General features: G+C 39.1%; 2 protein-coding genes across 3 annotated transcripts in view; one reads left to right on the forward strand and one right to left on the reverse strand.

The window, feature by feature from the left end:
• LOC141433113 (uncharacterized) overlaps positions 1 to 4,403 on the forward strand; it is a 26,817-nt gene extending 22,414 nt beyond the window's left edge. Inside the window, exon 5 of the mRNA XM_074094956.1 lies at positions 2,338 to 4,403. Within this exon, the coding sequence (XP_073951057.1) occupies positions 2,338 to 2,491 (154 nt within the window). The 3' untranslated portion in view covers positions 2,492 to 4,403. The remainder of the gene's footprint in view (positions 1 to 2,337) is intronic.
• A 1,147-nt stretch (positions 4,404 to 5,550) lies between these two features.
• Positions 5,551 to 14,185, reverse strand: LOC141433112 (uncharacterized). 2 transcript variants are annotated; one of them, XM_074094955.1, is made up of 5 exons: positions 14,038 to 14,185; positions 10,983 to 11,093; positions 9,722 to 9,880; positions 7,676 to 7,855; positions 5,551 to 6,809 (listed from the first exon to the last, which is right to left on the reverse strand). In XM_074094955.1, the coding sequence occupies exons 1-5, from the start codon at positions 14,116 to 14,118 to the stop codon at positions 6,672 to 6,674; spliced, it is 669 nt and encodes a 222-aa protein (XP_073951056.1). In that variant the 5' UTR covers positions 14,119 to 14,185; the 3' UTR covers positions 5,551 to 6,671. The 2 variants fall into 2 exon arrangements, with proteins under 2 accessions (XP_073951056.1, XP_073951055.1); XM_074094954.1 differs by having other exon boundaries at positions 10,983 to 11,096.
• Positions 14,186 to 14,853: the final 668 nt, after the last annotated feature.

The following is a 14,853-nucleotide window of genomic DNA, read 5'->3' on the forward strand; positions in this document are numbered from 1 at the left end:
ACAATAACATGGTTGTGCATTATTAGGGCGACATATATTAGGTAATTCCCGCCGTCTGCCTTGATTAAATATTTATCTAGATAAATAGGTACTCAAAGCCGTCTGCTGTACATATATACGGTCAAGGAAACTGAATCAGGTACCAGGGTGGGACCTATGTCACAGGGCGGACACGCCATACAAAATACGCGCGTCTGGAATCTACATAGCACGACGACGTCTGTACACGCGTCAATGTGTGCGTAAGACACACAGGGCTGACTATCGCAAAACCCTAGTACTATAGGTATGTAGGGTAGGCTTAAATGTGTAAATAAATGTAAATCGTTAATCATATATTTTTATTTAAACCTACTTAAAATGTGTCTGTCTATGTATTTAAGCATTATTATTTACATTACAATAAATATATGACTACAAACGTCAACTAATTATTCGGTACTAATTAGTTATTTCATGTCGTATAATCGCGATACTTTTAGAAAAAAGCATTATTATTAAGAAAAGGAAGTAGGCAGGGTAGGAACCTCAATTTCTCGCGCGCCCACTGACAAGTTGGCGCTTGCTCGCGGACTCACGGCCACCGAGCCGAGCAATGAACTCCTTTTCTTATCTTTGGCTGTTGACAAACACCCATACAATGCACAGTAATACACCATTTCGCAAAGTTATTGCTCCGAACTAGTGCCGTGCGACGGTGCGGCCGAATACATCGCGTTGCGCGCCCGACTGCTTTCTACGGTTTTCCTACAATCTGCGCTTGAGGGGTGGGGTAACTCGAACCGGTGCGGGGCGGAGCCGTGTCCATATATACGGTCAAGGAAACTGAATCAGGTACCAGGGTGGAACTTATGTGCTACTCACAGACCTTATATCGAGATAGACGAAAAGAGCGCTTCAAACTGTACATGAGAAGTGAGAATTACAGCGTATCGAATTTTTCGTACCTACGATGACGTCACGAGCGAGATTTAGTGATGGGAAATCAAGACCGCACGGTGCCGATTCAAAGGCGCGCGGAACCGATTCAAAGGCGTCCGCCGCGACTCTAGCGGCGGCTTTTTCAGTGCATAGCGCATTTAGGTCAGACAAAACTTTGACCGTGGATCTAACTTTTTACACGCAGGTAGGTAAACTCTTACGGTCTATCTCGATATAAGGTATGTGGTGCTACCAAAGGTGCTACTAATGTCATGTTGACATTCCACACAATATGTGCTACAGAAATCATAGCAAAATTAAATACGAAAAGGTTCCACCCTGGTACGTGATCGATTCAGTTTCCTTGACTGTTTCTAGGTAAACTATCCACGCTGAGATCTTTCAAAGTACATGTAGATGTAGCTGCTAGCTACAGACTCACGGATATCTGGTAAGTGGTAAGACCTTGTACAAGGTTCGCCCGGATTGCTACCACCATCTTGCTTGCGTGCTTGCACTGTTGTTTTTCGGTGTGGAGAGTAAGACAGCCGGTGAAATTACTGGCACTTGAGGTACCTATCCCATCTTAGGCCTCTAGGTTGGCAATGCATCTGCAATCCCCCTGGTGTTGCACGTGTCTATGGACGGTGGTGATCTCTTACTATCAGGAGACCCACTTGCTCGTTTGCCATCCAGTCGAATAAAAATAAAAAACGACTTGCTAGTTTCCTCAATATCGATGGCAGTCAAGACATAGGGAGAACTGGTTTTAATGTGTGTGCCATGTCTGTCTGTCTGTCTGTCTGTCTGTCCGTACGTCCGAGGCTTTGCTCAGGGACTATCAATGCTAGAAAGCTGTAATTTTGCACGGATATAACTATGCCGAAAAAAAAAATTGAAAAAAAAAAATGTTTAGGGTAATACTCCTCCATAGACGTAAAGTGGGTGTGATTTTTTTTTCTCATCCAGCCCTATAGTGTGGGATATCGTTGGATAGGTTTTTTAAAACTTAGGGGTTTGCTAAGACGATTTTTCGATTCATTGATTTTTTTGCGAAATATTAAACTAAAGTGTAAATTTTCATTAAAATCGAGCCCCCCCTCTAAAATCTAAACCGGTGGGTGGAAAAATTTCAAGAAAAACTATAACGGCTAAGTTTGCTTGAGAATTATAAAATATACCTAAACTTGGAAGATTCCGTATAAAATACGAAATCCATAGAAAAATATAAAAATATTACTTATATTTTTCGTAATGGCTACGGAACCCTATTTCGGGCGTGTCCGACACGCTCATGGCCGGTTTTTTTTCAATGTTGCACGTGAAGCCGGCCTGGGTCGCTACTAGTAGATTCTGAATGGACTATCTTTGTTTACCAAACTTTGTTCAATCAATCGTATGCTTTTCTTATTCCAGGTCCAGCGAATGCTCCGTGATTCGTGGCTCATGCACGCAGACGTATGTTCCTTACTTGTTCTTGGTGCTGCCGCTTGGTCCTGTCACCCTGACAGGGCAGGACTACGTTCTGGTAGAATCCGGCTGCGTGTGCCGACCCGACCCGTCGAATTAAAGCAGGGCTTCGGAGAAACTTGACGCGACCGCTGCGATATTGACGCCGCGACGAAGTGACAGATAATGTACGACTATAGTAAGAGGAATAGGTAGTTGAGTGCTATAGCTTTTAGGATGAAAATGGCAATAACCTATCAGACTTAATAAAGTTGAAAAACCCACTTTCGTAATTTCTAAGTTCAGTATCTCAAAAACAGATTTTAATGAAATATAGCCAAGAACCAGCGTAAGGAAAGAAAAGAAAGAATGAAAGAAAAACATTTATTGCCCATAAAAATACATGGTATTAGTGAGAAGGTAAGTACATTGCTCAGCTATGTGACCAAAGGTTCAGGCTCAGCACGTGCGTTAGACTATGCTTCACCTCGTTGATTTTCAGCCACTCGCACGCTTTTACGTAAAAAAAGTATCAAAATCGGTTCATCCATTTGAGAGTTACGGTGTCACAGACAGACATTCTCATCAAAATTATAACATGCCTCTTTTTTGCGTCAAGCGTTTTCTGATATTTAAATGAATTTAGAATTGACAATGTTGGGGTCTTTCAGATTTTATATGTTGGTTAGGGAATTAAAGCAATTAAGTTGAGCAGCGATTCTGTGCACACAAAAGGGCGCCTCATTCTGTTAGCTCGCTGGCGTCATATTTCTGTTCCACTTATTATTCGTTCTGTACCTGTGTATGCCTACATATATTACGAGGCATTTCTGTTACTGCGTTCGAAAAGCGTACTTACTATATTTTACATACAAGTTGGTCAGTCACTATGCCGCGGCGTCATTATCGCAGCGTTTTGACGCCATTGAGACGCTTGCTTCGAAAGCTTACATGGCGCCACTACACTTCAGTACGACTAAGCAAAGATTGATTCTTCGCTGTACTTGGTATTCGACGAAAACAAACAAACGAAGCTCGCGTTTGCCAATGGACTTCGATTTTATATGTAGTTATTTCGGGACACGGGGTAACTAATATTAAAACACGTTCTCGTCTTTCGCTTCTAACGTTGTCAGTCTTCAAGCGTATCGGTCGTTTACCTATGACATCGATACTAAGCTCATTTAGGCGCCAGTAGTACATTTCATTTTCATCACACATCACAGGGTAATTCTGTCTTCATTCTGATCAGAATGATTGACTGAACTGATGTCAGAATGAGCGCGTAAGTGATCTCTTTGGCTTGAAGAAACCTAAAGATGCCGAACGATGTGTCCTGTGCAGTGGTTCTGTACTGTACTTGGGGGTAATTACCTCCATAGGGGTAAAACCGAATTTTGTAACAGACAACAAATGTGTTGTCACCGGACACTGTGTACAAATGCGACAGAAATGGAATGAGCTTTTTTGAGATATTAATGACAACTTTATAAATTATCATCTCTAGCAGCGAGTATCGGCAACGAAATGTAAGCATCGGGCTCAGTTTATGTATAGTTTAAACAAGAAAAGCTACAATACGGTAGAGTTGTTTGCACTTGCCAAGGTATGAAAATGTCGACATATGCATTTATTTTTTATTAAGTATTTTCAAGACAAACGATCATTGAATTGTTAGTGAGGGCATAATAAATAATTTTTGGAAATTGATGGAAAGTTTGCAAACTTTGACATTATTTTTAATTGTAATCTGTGGAAAAATGTATTTTCCCGAGTTTTCATGCATTTAAAAAGACAAAATCTTGCATTTATTTATTATAGATTTAGAAGGAAGAATGATTTGGCGACTGTGGGTCTTTATTGTTTTAGATAATTAATTACTGTAAAATCGCCGACGAATTTAATTTATTTGGATCTTATTTATCGGCCATTTTGTAGTTGTACGGTTGAAATTTTATTTTGAATTTACTTATATTTTATGTTTAATAGACTGAATTTATTAATGTTAACTTATTAAATCATAATAATATTTATTTTCTATCTTAATTTTATCCTATATTATAGTGCAAATGTGTTTGAAATTGAATGTATTTTATGAAAAGTTGCGAGTTAAAATTTTTAAGTTAATTTTGGTTTGTTACTATTTACTATAAGTACCTACTTTCTTCGGAAATTTCTGTATTATAAATAACTTATACAAACATCGAATGTATCAAAAATAAAAATAAAGTAAAGAACTACAATTATGTACTAACTAAATTAGTTATCAATTCAAACATGTAATCCTTACAAGCAGCAATGTAAATAAAAATTGACTTGAGACAATGGGTATTCACATTCGCACGAATACACGAACCAACAGGATATTTGTAAGACGACAATGAGGGCTATCGCGTATGAATTCCCCACTAGAGGCGCTAGTGTAGCGTGAGGTCTCCGAAATGTCAAATCTCATAGTTTTTGGGTGAGCTACGCGGGTTTATTTATAATTAGAATAATTTTGTGAATATTTTGCAATATCTGAAATTAATTATGGCAAATATGCGTTCCGGGGCAATGAATGTCTGTGTTTTGAGACAGTTTTGTCTTTCGGAAACCTTTGTCCTCCCTTTTTTCTGAACAAAACTGGGACTATAAAAACACTGTGGCATGCTCGATATTTTTATGGTACGGTTTTAAGGTGTATTAAATATGATTTTAATGTAAACTTTGTTTTCACGCCCGTATTAACAGACTTTGAAAGCCATACTTAAAAACTTCACGGCACAGTGCGCCATCTAGTGAGACAAAAAACAATAGCCCTCGTTTCAAACGAATTTGGTCGGTACGTCGGCGTTTATCGTAGTCTCGAACCTTTGACAAAGCGTTTGTTTGGTTTCGATTCCCATTACGCTTTTATTTTCCTGCAAATATTTAAACCTACAACGTCCGTCCAATCGTGTAAAGTATTTGTGACAGATATTTTCTTTTTCTGTAAAATGTGTCTCCAAACCAAACCAAACCAAACATATTTTTAAATTTGCAGCCACTCTTGTACCAAGACTGGCCTTTTCGACTAGGTATAAGTAGATATGCTCAGTGACGTGGTATAAAACGTTCTAGCACCTTCTGTCATGAGAACAATCACGTAACCAACGGCCTTTTGTTCAAGGACGGGAATCAGAAAAAAAACAAAATAGGTAGTTTTAAATATTTTATTAGGTAACATTTTGTCGCCTACCTACTACGTCACTATCTACTTAATTATTTACAGAATAGATTATTATAATAGTACAAAAATAAAAATACCTAGACAACTAAAGGCATGGGATACTGGGCTAAGTTAAATAAAATTGTGGCAGCCACGAGCTCAGCTTGTTTTTTGGACAAATAAATGGTACCATAGCCCATTTTTTCGATTATAAGACCTAACATGGTTTTGGTACATAGGATATAAGTAAAGTAGCCGAGTGATACGATCGTATTTAGGGGTTGTTTCACCACTTGATTAATTTTATTTGACGGATAAATGTGATGCCGTCTCCGTCTATTCAAACAAAACCAACAGAGACGGCGTCACATTTATCCGTCAAATAAAATTAATCAATGGACGGTGAAACAGGGGGTTAGACTACAAAATGATTGTCATAAAAACAATTTTTAAAGCTTCGTTAATAATATTTCGTCGCTTTGATTGTACATACGCGTGTGAATTTAATTAGCACTAATTTTTTTGATAAATTTTGACCGCCCAAAATGCATCATTTTCACGAGGGTAAAAGATGGCTAATCCGAGGACCAGAAGGCAAACATAGTTTGGGCGCCATTTTAGTAAGCAGTAAAGTTGATAAAAGAAGATTTAACGTAATTTTCGGTCGGGCTCATGCGCCAAAGTGCCCCTATGGCAGTGGCATACAGTGCACGTAAACTAGACAACAATCTATAAACGATCTGAACGAAATCCTATTTTGTTCTTTGCTGACTACAATGTTCCATATCATGACCGTAACCGTTCCGACACAGAAGTGCTTGATGTGTACATTTGTACACCATACCATACTAAACGGGATAATGCACCGTTGGTACTTACGTAGCCGATAAACTTATCTGTGCGTATCTGACGACAGAATGGTCCTGTCTGATACATGCCAGTAGGTATAGTCATTCACACAAAGACAATGCTTTTCTGCTACGAAAGTAACACTTCTAGTACATTTTTAGTAAGACAGGGCCTTCAAAACACTCAAGCAATATAAAGAATTTCGGAGTCGTCTAACGTTTATGCCAGTAAGCGTCTTGTCTACGGCTTTGAGACTACTGTATTACTGTTGGTAACGGTAGTACTGCGGTGCTTGCTGTTGCGAGTGCTGAGGCTGTGCTTGCTGATGTGCTTGCGGCTGCAGCGCCTGAGGTTTGGGAGTAGGGATCTTCACCACAATATCCGTGGGCTGCCGGGAGACCTGGATGAGAAAGGTGGTTTAGTATTCAAAGGCCTCATTCACACTGCGTTTCCACCAATGTGCGAGATGCGCTGCGAGGAATGTTTTTCTTGAACCAATACGCTTAATTTACCCATCCTCGCACAGCACATCTCTGGTGGAAACAGCTGAGCGAACCGAGCGTTTCTATTGGTTGATATAAAACATTCCTCGCAACGCGTCCTTGCACATTTCTGGTGGAAACGGAACGTCAATGTCATTCAATGTACAGTCGAGTTCATAAAATTGTGAGCAAAAATTGTATCAAAAATATCTGCACACGCTTCTACGCCGTTAACAATAGAGTCGTGTTCAGATACTTTTGAACAAATTTTTGCTCACAAGTTTATGAACTCGACTAAAATAGGTAATTAGGTATCTTCAGAGCAAGGTCTTCTCAACATTTAAAAGTAGCTGTGCTCAACTTGTACTACTATCCATTCTGCGGCTCAACCTATAGTAGGTAATAGAGCTAAACAGACGAACACACAAACTTAAAGAGAGCCAGAGTTTTTATGCAATACCAGCTACCTATGAAAGAATGAAGGGGTTACGACCCAGGCCTAGCGGTGTGACCAACGGCCTTTCAAGTTGAGGGTCGTGAGGGTAATTTTCGAAATTCAGGTGTGCGTAAAGGGGAAATTTACATACATTTGAAATTCATGAAGTTAAACATCACACCATCGAAGAGCTTCAATGGAGTGTGAAGTTCACAATCTGGACTGCGCCCGCGTGGGAACTATCACCCAAGCCATAACATTCTGAGAGGTGCCTGTGCCCTTCAGTGGGACATGCCGTGAAGATGAAGGCTTGAATCAAATACTGGACCTGTGATTTAAGTAACTCACCTCAGCCTTGAAGCCCTCCTTAGGGTCAGCGGTGTACGTGACAGTCCTGATGAAGCCGTCGCTGTCTACGACGGAGTATGAGCCCTTGATGGTGTCGCCCTCCCTCTGCTCCTTGCGGTTTTGGTAGTTGGTGTACTGGTCATCGTTGACATCGAAGCCGAACTGGTAGGATGGGTGGGGCTGTCGAGAAGATGTCGTGTAAGTAAATTTACAAGCTTATGCCCGAGAATTTGAAATAAAAATTTAAAAAAAAGTTTTTGGTTAAAGTATGAGGGTAAATTTACTGAATCAGGCGTAACATTTTGGAGGTCCATATCAACTACAAACTCATTTTGCTCATAACACACATTTTTAGCATAGACAACAGCTATCATAAGGTCTCGCTCGGGTGAGCAAAGAAATTATCTGTAAGTAGTTCATAAAGTCTTTTACTATTTCCATTTTTTTTCTACTTGTTGATCGATCGTATTAATAATCAATTGCCTTTATGTTGGTGAAATTATTTTGTTAATACCATATTATACCGGGTGTGGCCTGTAATACGAGCAAATAATTAAAACATAGGATCGTACTCGTCGAACTGAACAACATTAGTTCAGCGACTTTAAAAAAAATGGAGTCTTTAGATTTTTCTTTTTTAGAAATAGTAAAAAAAATAGAAATAGAAATCATTTATTCGTGACAAAGTAGCGTAGCATAACAAAAAGATATTAAAAATTTAAGAAAATTGTATGTCACGAAATGGTCCCAAATGAGCAAAAAATTGCCGGTCTTGCGAACGGCGCTAACCGTCAATACAATGCGCTATGCGCGATCAATGTACGCCATCCTACAGGGCTACTACGAAACTCGAAGTTCGTATCGTACCATCCCTCTCGCTCTCGTATTAAATAGTATAAGTGTCAGAGGGACCGCACGACACGAACTTCGAGTTTCGAGTTTCGTAGTAGCCCTGCTGGAACCCAACTGACGTCGCCAGTCACGCTACAAACATCAAGCAAAAGTGCTTTACATTGCTTCTTGGAATAAACTTTAAAGTGTAATAAAAATAAAACTAATTATTTTTAATAGTCGCTGTAATGTTGTTCATTTTGACGAGTATGATCTATGTTTTAATTATTTGCTCATATTACAGGCCACACCCGGTATACATATTAATAGACGTCATAGATTGTAATAATACTAAATGCAATCGTTAAAACATTGATACATAACATAATGTAACCTACAGCGGCGATTCGTCACAGGCTGCCTCCACATCGCGGCTTTACCCGGTCATTGCGCCTATCGAGTTACCAAGCAAGTTCCTAGTGAAAGTTACCCGTAAATATGAACCGCGTGTGGTTTATAAACTTGATAGGATTACGTGTGTAATTATAATTGGAGCGGAACCTGGTCCTTTCGTAAATTGGACGGTGATTGTAGGGTTCGGGTTCCTTGAGTTGGAAAGTGGATAATAGATAATTATGTAGGAATGCGGTTAAGGCTCCATTTCCACTAGAGATGTGCGGTAAATGAAGTGGTTCTATTAGTTCATGAAAACACATTCTCGCACATGGAAAGATGTTTAAATTTTTGTGAATGTACAGTCACCAGCACCAATATCTGATACGACTCTATTTCTAGGGCCGGAAGGACGTGTCAGATATTTTTGCACGCTCCGCTGTGGCAGATATTAATGCTGGTGACTGAACTACTTACTCCAAAACATTTTTTTTACTCGACTGTACGGCAAACGAGCAAGTGGGTCTCCTGATGGTAAGAGATCACCACCGCCCATAGACACCTGCAGCACCAGGGGGATTGCAGATGCGTTGCCAACCTAGAGGCCTAAGATGGGATACCTCCTCAAGTGCCAGTAATTTCACCGGCTGTCTTACTCTCCACGCCGAAACGGCAGGATTAGCGAGCAAGATGGTGGTAGCAATCCGGGCGGACCTTGCACAAGGTCCTACCACCTGCATTCTTGTTTCTTAGCCTAAAGCCTGTACCTACGGACTGCGGCACTAGTACTGCTTCCGACAGCGAAGTTCACTTTGTACTCACATCATAGTCTTCAGGCTCGCGGGTCTCCTGAGGCCTGGCGGGCTGGTACTGGGGTTGAGGCCTGTATTGGGGCTGAGGAGCTGCTTGGGGCCTGTACTGGGGCTGGGGAGCTGGCTGATACTGCTGTTGGTACTGAGGTTCGCTCTGGACTTGGTACGGCTGTGGAATGATGGTTTATTGGTTAATTATGGGCTACTGTCTGTACTGTGACTATATACAAGATATGCAGTGAAATTTTGCTTTTATTTTGTTCTAAGTAGCTGTTGCCCGCGACTCCGTCCGTGTTGTTATTTGTTTATCGCTTTCCCGCGGGAAATATGCAATTTTCTGGGATAAAACTATTCTATGTCCTTCTCTGGGATTCAAACTATCTGTATACCGAATTTCATCTAAATTGGTTCAGTGGTTTAGACATGATGAAGTAACAAACAAACAAAATGACTTACAAACTTTCGCTTTTGTATTAGTGGGAAGTAAAAACATAAATTGGGTACTTTTCAGGGTAAATAAAACACATTATTTTCTGTTTATATTAGTCCGTCAGTTTACAAAAAAAATACAAAATCGTTTATTGACCAAAGACATTTTTGTTACAGTCACAGGCCAAGTCGTGCGATGCCTTTTACCATAGCGTGACCTCACGTGGAACTCTAACTGAGTATATTATCATCACAGGAGGGATTTTTCCGCTTCTTTAGTGAAGGTTTTCACAATGGCGAAATATCGCTAGATGGCGTTAGTATCGTGAGATCCGTTTGACGTTTGCTTGCGATTGGCTCATTTATATAGTTATGTAACCAATCACGAGCAAACGTCAAACGGACGTCACAATACGAACGCCATCTAGTGATATTTCACCCCTGTGAAGGAAAACCCTCATTGACAAGAGAAAAAATACGAGTCCTGACGTATTAATTAGATTTTTTAGGATCCTTGCCCTTTGTAAATATTTCGACTTATTTATATATATTAGGCTGTAGCCTATTTCTGACTGATAAACTATGCAGTTTTGCTGTGTGCCGCGTGGAATTCGGTTATCGCGCGCTGTTCCCGTGGGAACTGTGCATTTTTCCGGGATATAAAAAGTAGCCTCTGTCACTCTCTGGCCCATAAACTATCTCCACGCCAAAAATCACGTCGATCCGTCGCTCCGTTTCGACGTGAAAGACGGACAAACATACAAACACACCTTTTCGCATTTATAATATTAGTATGGATGTTGTCGCTTAAAGGCATGCAATAAACAACAATCCCGACTTACGAGTCTAGCAGGCGCGGCGGCGACGGCCTGCGGCCTGGAGATCACTTGGGTCTGCGCCGGCGCCGGTTGCTGCGCGTAGTACTGCCTCAGTAGGTGCGGGGGGATCTCTGCCTGCTAAAAACAACAAAAGGTTAATTTACGAGCTTTTATTTAACTTGCAATCTCCAAATCTTGCGTAAACTTCATTCACTTCTATTGAATGGATTGACTTGAACTTTGAGTGTAAATAGTTACACATGAAATGACAATACAAGTAGGTGTAAACAAAAATGATGATAAATATTTTTTAGCAAAAACTTCTTCTATGGTTATAAAATGATTCACGGTTATAAGTACATTTTATTTATACATATAAACCTAATTCAGCTTTGGCTAATTGCTGAGGATACCTACCCACAGTTTCGTATTTTTATTGAGTTCAATTATTTATTACTGACATTATATGTAGTTCATAGACGACATACTAGAACACAGACGAAAAAGGAACTAAAAGTTTACCTCTTGGGACTGTAAATATTTTTTCATTATTTACATCGTTGACATTTTTAATTTCTCCTTATTTATGTCGTTTCTATTTTATTTAGTTTCATTGCTGTAAAAGCCTGTGTCTTTATGAAGAGTCAATTGACCAATAACTATTCGTTATCCCAAAACAAAAGAAGCCATTGTCAAACAAAATACACTAACGCAACGCAAGCGTAAAAACAATCCAAAATGTTTAACTGGCTTCCTATGCAGGTATAAAACTAGGCCATCCTCAGTTAAATCGAGAGCGTGAAACGAGCTCAGAAAACCCATCATTTGAACCATAAACCAAGCCAAAACTAGCCGTGTGTCAGCCAAATTATCGTTACGTAACGCACAAAGTAACTGCTCTTGCAAAACGGTAACACTACCGTAGACATGTCTCGCCCGATTTAACACACTTTTTTGCCACACAACCTGAACAGGTTTTGTAAATTGCATACGTTTTTGTTTCACATTTTCCGGTCTGTTTTCTCGTAAATCGATCGTTGAGTGCTTAGTGAAATTAATAAGGGTAATCTGACAGCGCGTTATGGAGGCCAACGGGCAGCAACGCGAGGGTTATCTCAGTTTAATGCAAGTTGCCAAGCAACCAATGAACAGAACACGCTTATCCCTCAGCTGTTCGCCTCGCTGCCGGGTAGCGTCCAGTTCCTTGCCTCAGGGTTTCGTTATTTCGGAGCAGATCCTATTAAAAACCATCAGATTTGATGACTCTACTTTCCCAGGTCAACTCTACCTATGTCTGCGTTAAACTACAATAATGTTGAAATAACTGCATCTATCATATTTTTGCAAGTTGCAGGGTTACTGCCACCATATATCTCGTTAATCATGCATACAAGCAGCATTGGTGTGTTCCAGCGTGGAGAGTATAAAAAAGCCGGTGGAATTACTGGCATCCTGAGTCCTTAAGCTGACAATATATCTGCAATTCTATGGTGTTGCGGCTGTTCACTAATTTTCAGGTGCTCGTTTGTCACCTTAAGCATTTCATAAATAATTATAGTTTCAAAAACGGTATGGTATGACTGCTCTTTGATTAGATCCATGATACCATTGTTGGTTAAAGTACATCCTTCGGCTATTCTAACAAGACCAGCACGGCAAGGTAGCATTGACCTATCTTGGAGTTTCAGTGACATCTGACTCTGATTACTATTTTTTGGTCAAATACACCCAGACTATTCTTAAGGCTAAGTTAAGTTGTTCTGTCTACGCAAAATTGACAAGTTTCATGTTAATAGGTACATCTATCACAATAAAAAGTGCGTGAAAATCAAGTTCAAAGATTCCGTAACATAAGTACAGTCACCAGCACCAATATCTGACACAACAAGCGTGCATAAAAATATCTGATACGACTCTATTTTTAGGGCCGGAAGAACGTGTCAGATATTTTTGCACGCTCCGCTGTGGCAGATATTAATACTGGTGACTGTAGGTACCTACTACGTGAACCGAATCGTTACTTGATAAAAATGTTCATTCTACGCTACGGCAGGTAATGATTCAAATGATACAAAATACGACTGTTTCTATTCCTTAAAATGAGAAATATTTGATAATAAACCATACCAAATTTAAAATAAAACACGGTTTGTTCGAAACATGTCGCGCATATCTCAACTATTGATAATTAAATAATCCATAATATGTATATATTATAATGATATATCTGTGTCTCATGGTAGTTTTAGTAGTTAACAGCATTTAGACTGGAATAAAGAAATCGCAATCGTAAAATATATCAGGCGTAATTGGAAAAGCTTAGGTTATTAACTTCTAACTACTATTAATTAATATAATAAACTGGTCATTTGAGTTAATCTTTTTTATATCAGTTATGTATACTTATTTTAAAAGAAATTGGACATGGTAACTAACACAAGGCATATAAAAAATTGTACAGCAAAGGACAAAAGAATAGATGGGTAGTTTCATTTTTAAATTTTTAAATTTCGAGTACTGCCTTTTCGCAACGTAACGTTTTGCAACCTTTCATTTTGCAAACTCTAAAACTGTAAATATTTCAGGATTTATTTCAGGGCCATCGTGTAGAACCCTTTAGGTTAGGCTAGGTTAGTTTTAAAAAATCCTGAAAAATTTACAGTTTCAGAAATTTTAAACAGTTGGGAAATAAGAAGTTGCTAAATGAAACAGTTTGCAAAACGATATTTGCCGAATCATTAGTAAACTTTTAAATTTAGCTAACCTAATGTTACGAAATTACATTTACACAAGTTTTTTTGTTTGCTGCTTACTTTTTAAAATAGTATTGTTGGACAATTTAGGTAAAAAAAAAAATTTGATGACGGTATAAAAATAATAAAAACTTATCTAAAATTACAAGTTATCAGACTGTTGGAAAAGTGATTTGCAAGATTTGTAGAGTTTTATAAACAGAAATCTAAAATTGAAGACAATTGGAAACTATATTTCTCGTTATAAACTGCCTAAAATCTATTATTTTTCAATCCTAATCCCATTTACGACCCTGTCTTCTTTTAAAATAAGAAAAAATACTAACTTGTTGCTGAGTTTGGTACTGCTGCGCCCTCACCGCCAAAACACACCCCAATGCCGCCAACGTAACACATTTACGTAACATTATCACACACGTATATTTTTAAAAGTAAAAAAATAAAGTACACAACACACGCGCTACCAATTACGTTTCGTATGATGCGTGTGAAGCGACTCTTTCACTTTATATAGAGTCACCCCTTCTAGTGCGGTGGTGAGGCGGGAGCGGTTTTACGAGATATTGAAACGGACTCGGATTTGAAATTGGAGCATCAGTTTTGAGAGTGTGATAAGCTTAGCACCTTGTTTGGGACCATGTCCTCTCATTGTTTAATGTCTGTGTGGCCTTGGATGTTGAAAATGGAAAATGAAAACAATTGAAGAGTATCAAATTCGAATGACCAGGTAAGTTATTTTAATAATCAAAGTTTTCATTGCGATTAGACCAGTTGGTATCAGTTTATTTCAAAAATGAAAATAAAATAACAATCAAATAGGTACCTGCTGTATAAACGCATCCACTTCCACCGACGCACATATGCGTTTTCGGAACTTCGCCCAGTGCCGCTGTCATTACTCAAAAATTTTGAACGCACATGTGCGTCGGTGGCACCTGTGGAAGTCAGGTGGCCGTGAATGCGTTAACTAAGTAGAGTCAATATTTTTAAATAACATAACACAACACGAAACTGAAATCATCGTTACGACTGATTGATTGACAAACAGACAATACACAACCCAAACCAATGGAATTAGAAATTTTAAATTTGACAGGCAATAGACCTGGAGCTGCACTCAGAAATATAAAACATCTACAATA

Source organism: Choristoneura fumiferana, chromosome 12, assembly GCF_025370935.1.
Source record: "Choristoneura fumiferana chromosome 12, NRCan_CFum_1, whole genome shotgun sequence".
Lineage (NCBI taxonomy): Eukaryota > Metazoa > Arthropoda > Insecta > Lepidoptera > Tortricidae > Choristoneura > Choristoneura fumiferana.

What these genes read in the sequence shown, in the direction of transcription:
- LOC141433112 (XM_074094954.1), bottom strand. Translation starts at nt 14,118, where the DNA reads ATGTTACGTAAATGTGTTACGTTGGCGGCATTGGGGTGTGTTTTGGCG. An exon ending in AGTACCAAACTCAGCAACAA is followed by an intron (nt 11,097 to 14,037) that starts GTTAGTATTTTT and finishes TGTTGTTTTTAG; the next exon opens with CAGGCAGAGATCCCCCCGCA. An exon ending in GCGAGCCTGAAGACTATGAT is followed by an intron (nt 7,856 to 9,721) that starts GTGAGTACAAAG and finishes TCTTCTCGACAG; the next exon opens with CCCCACCCATCCTACCAGTT.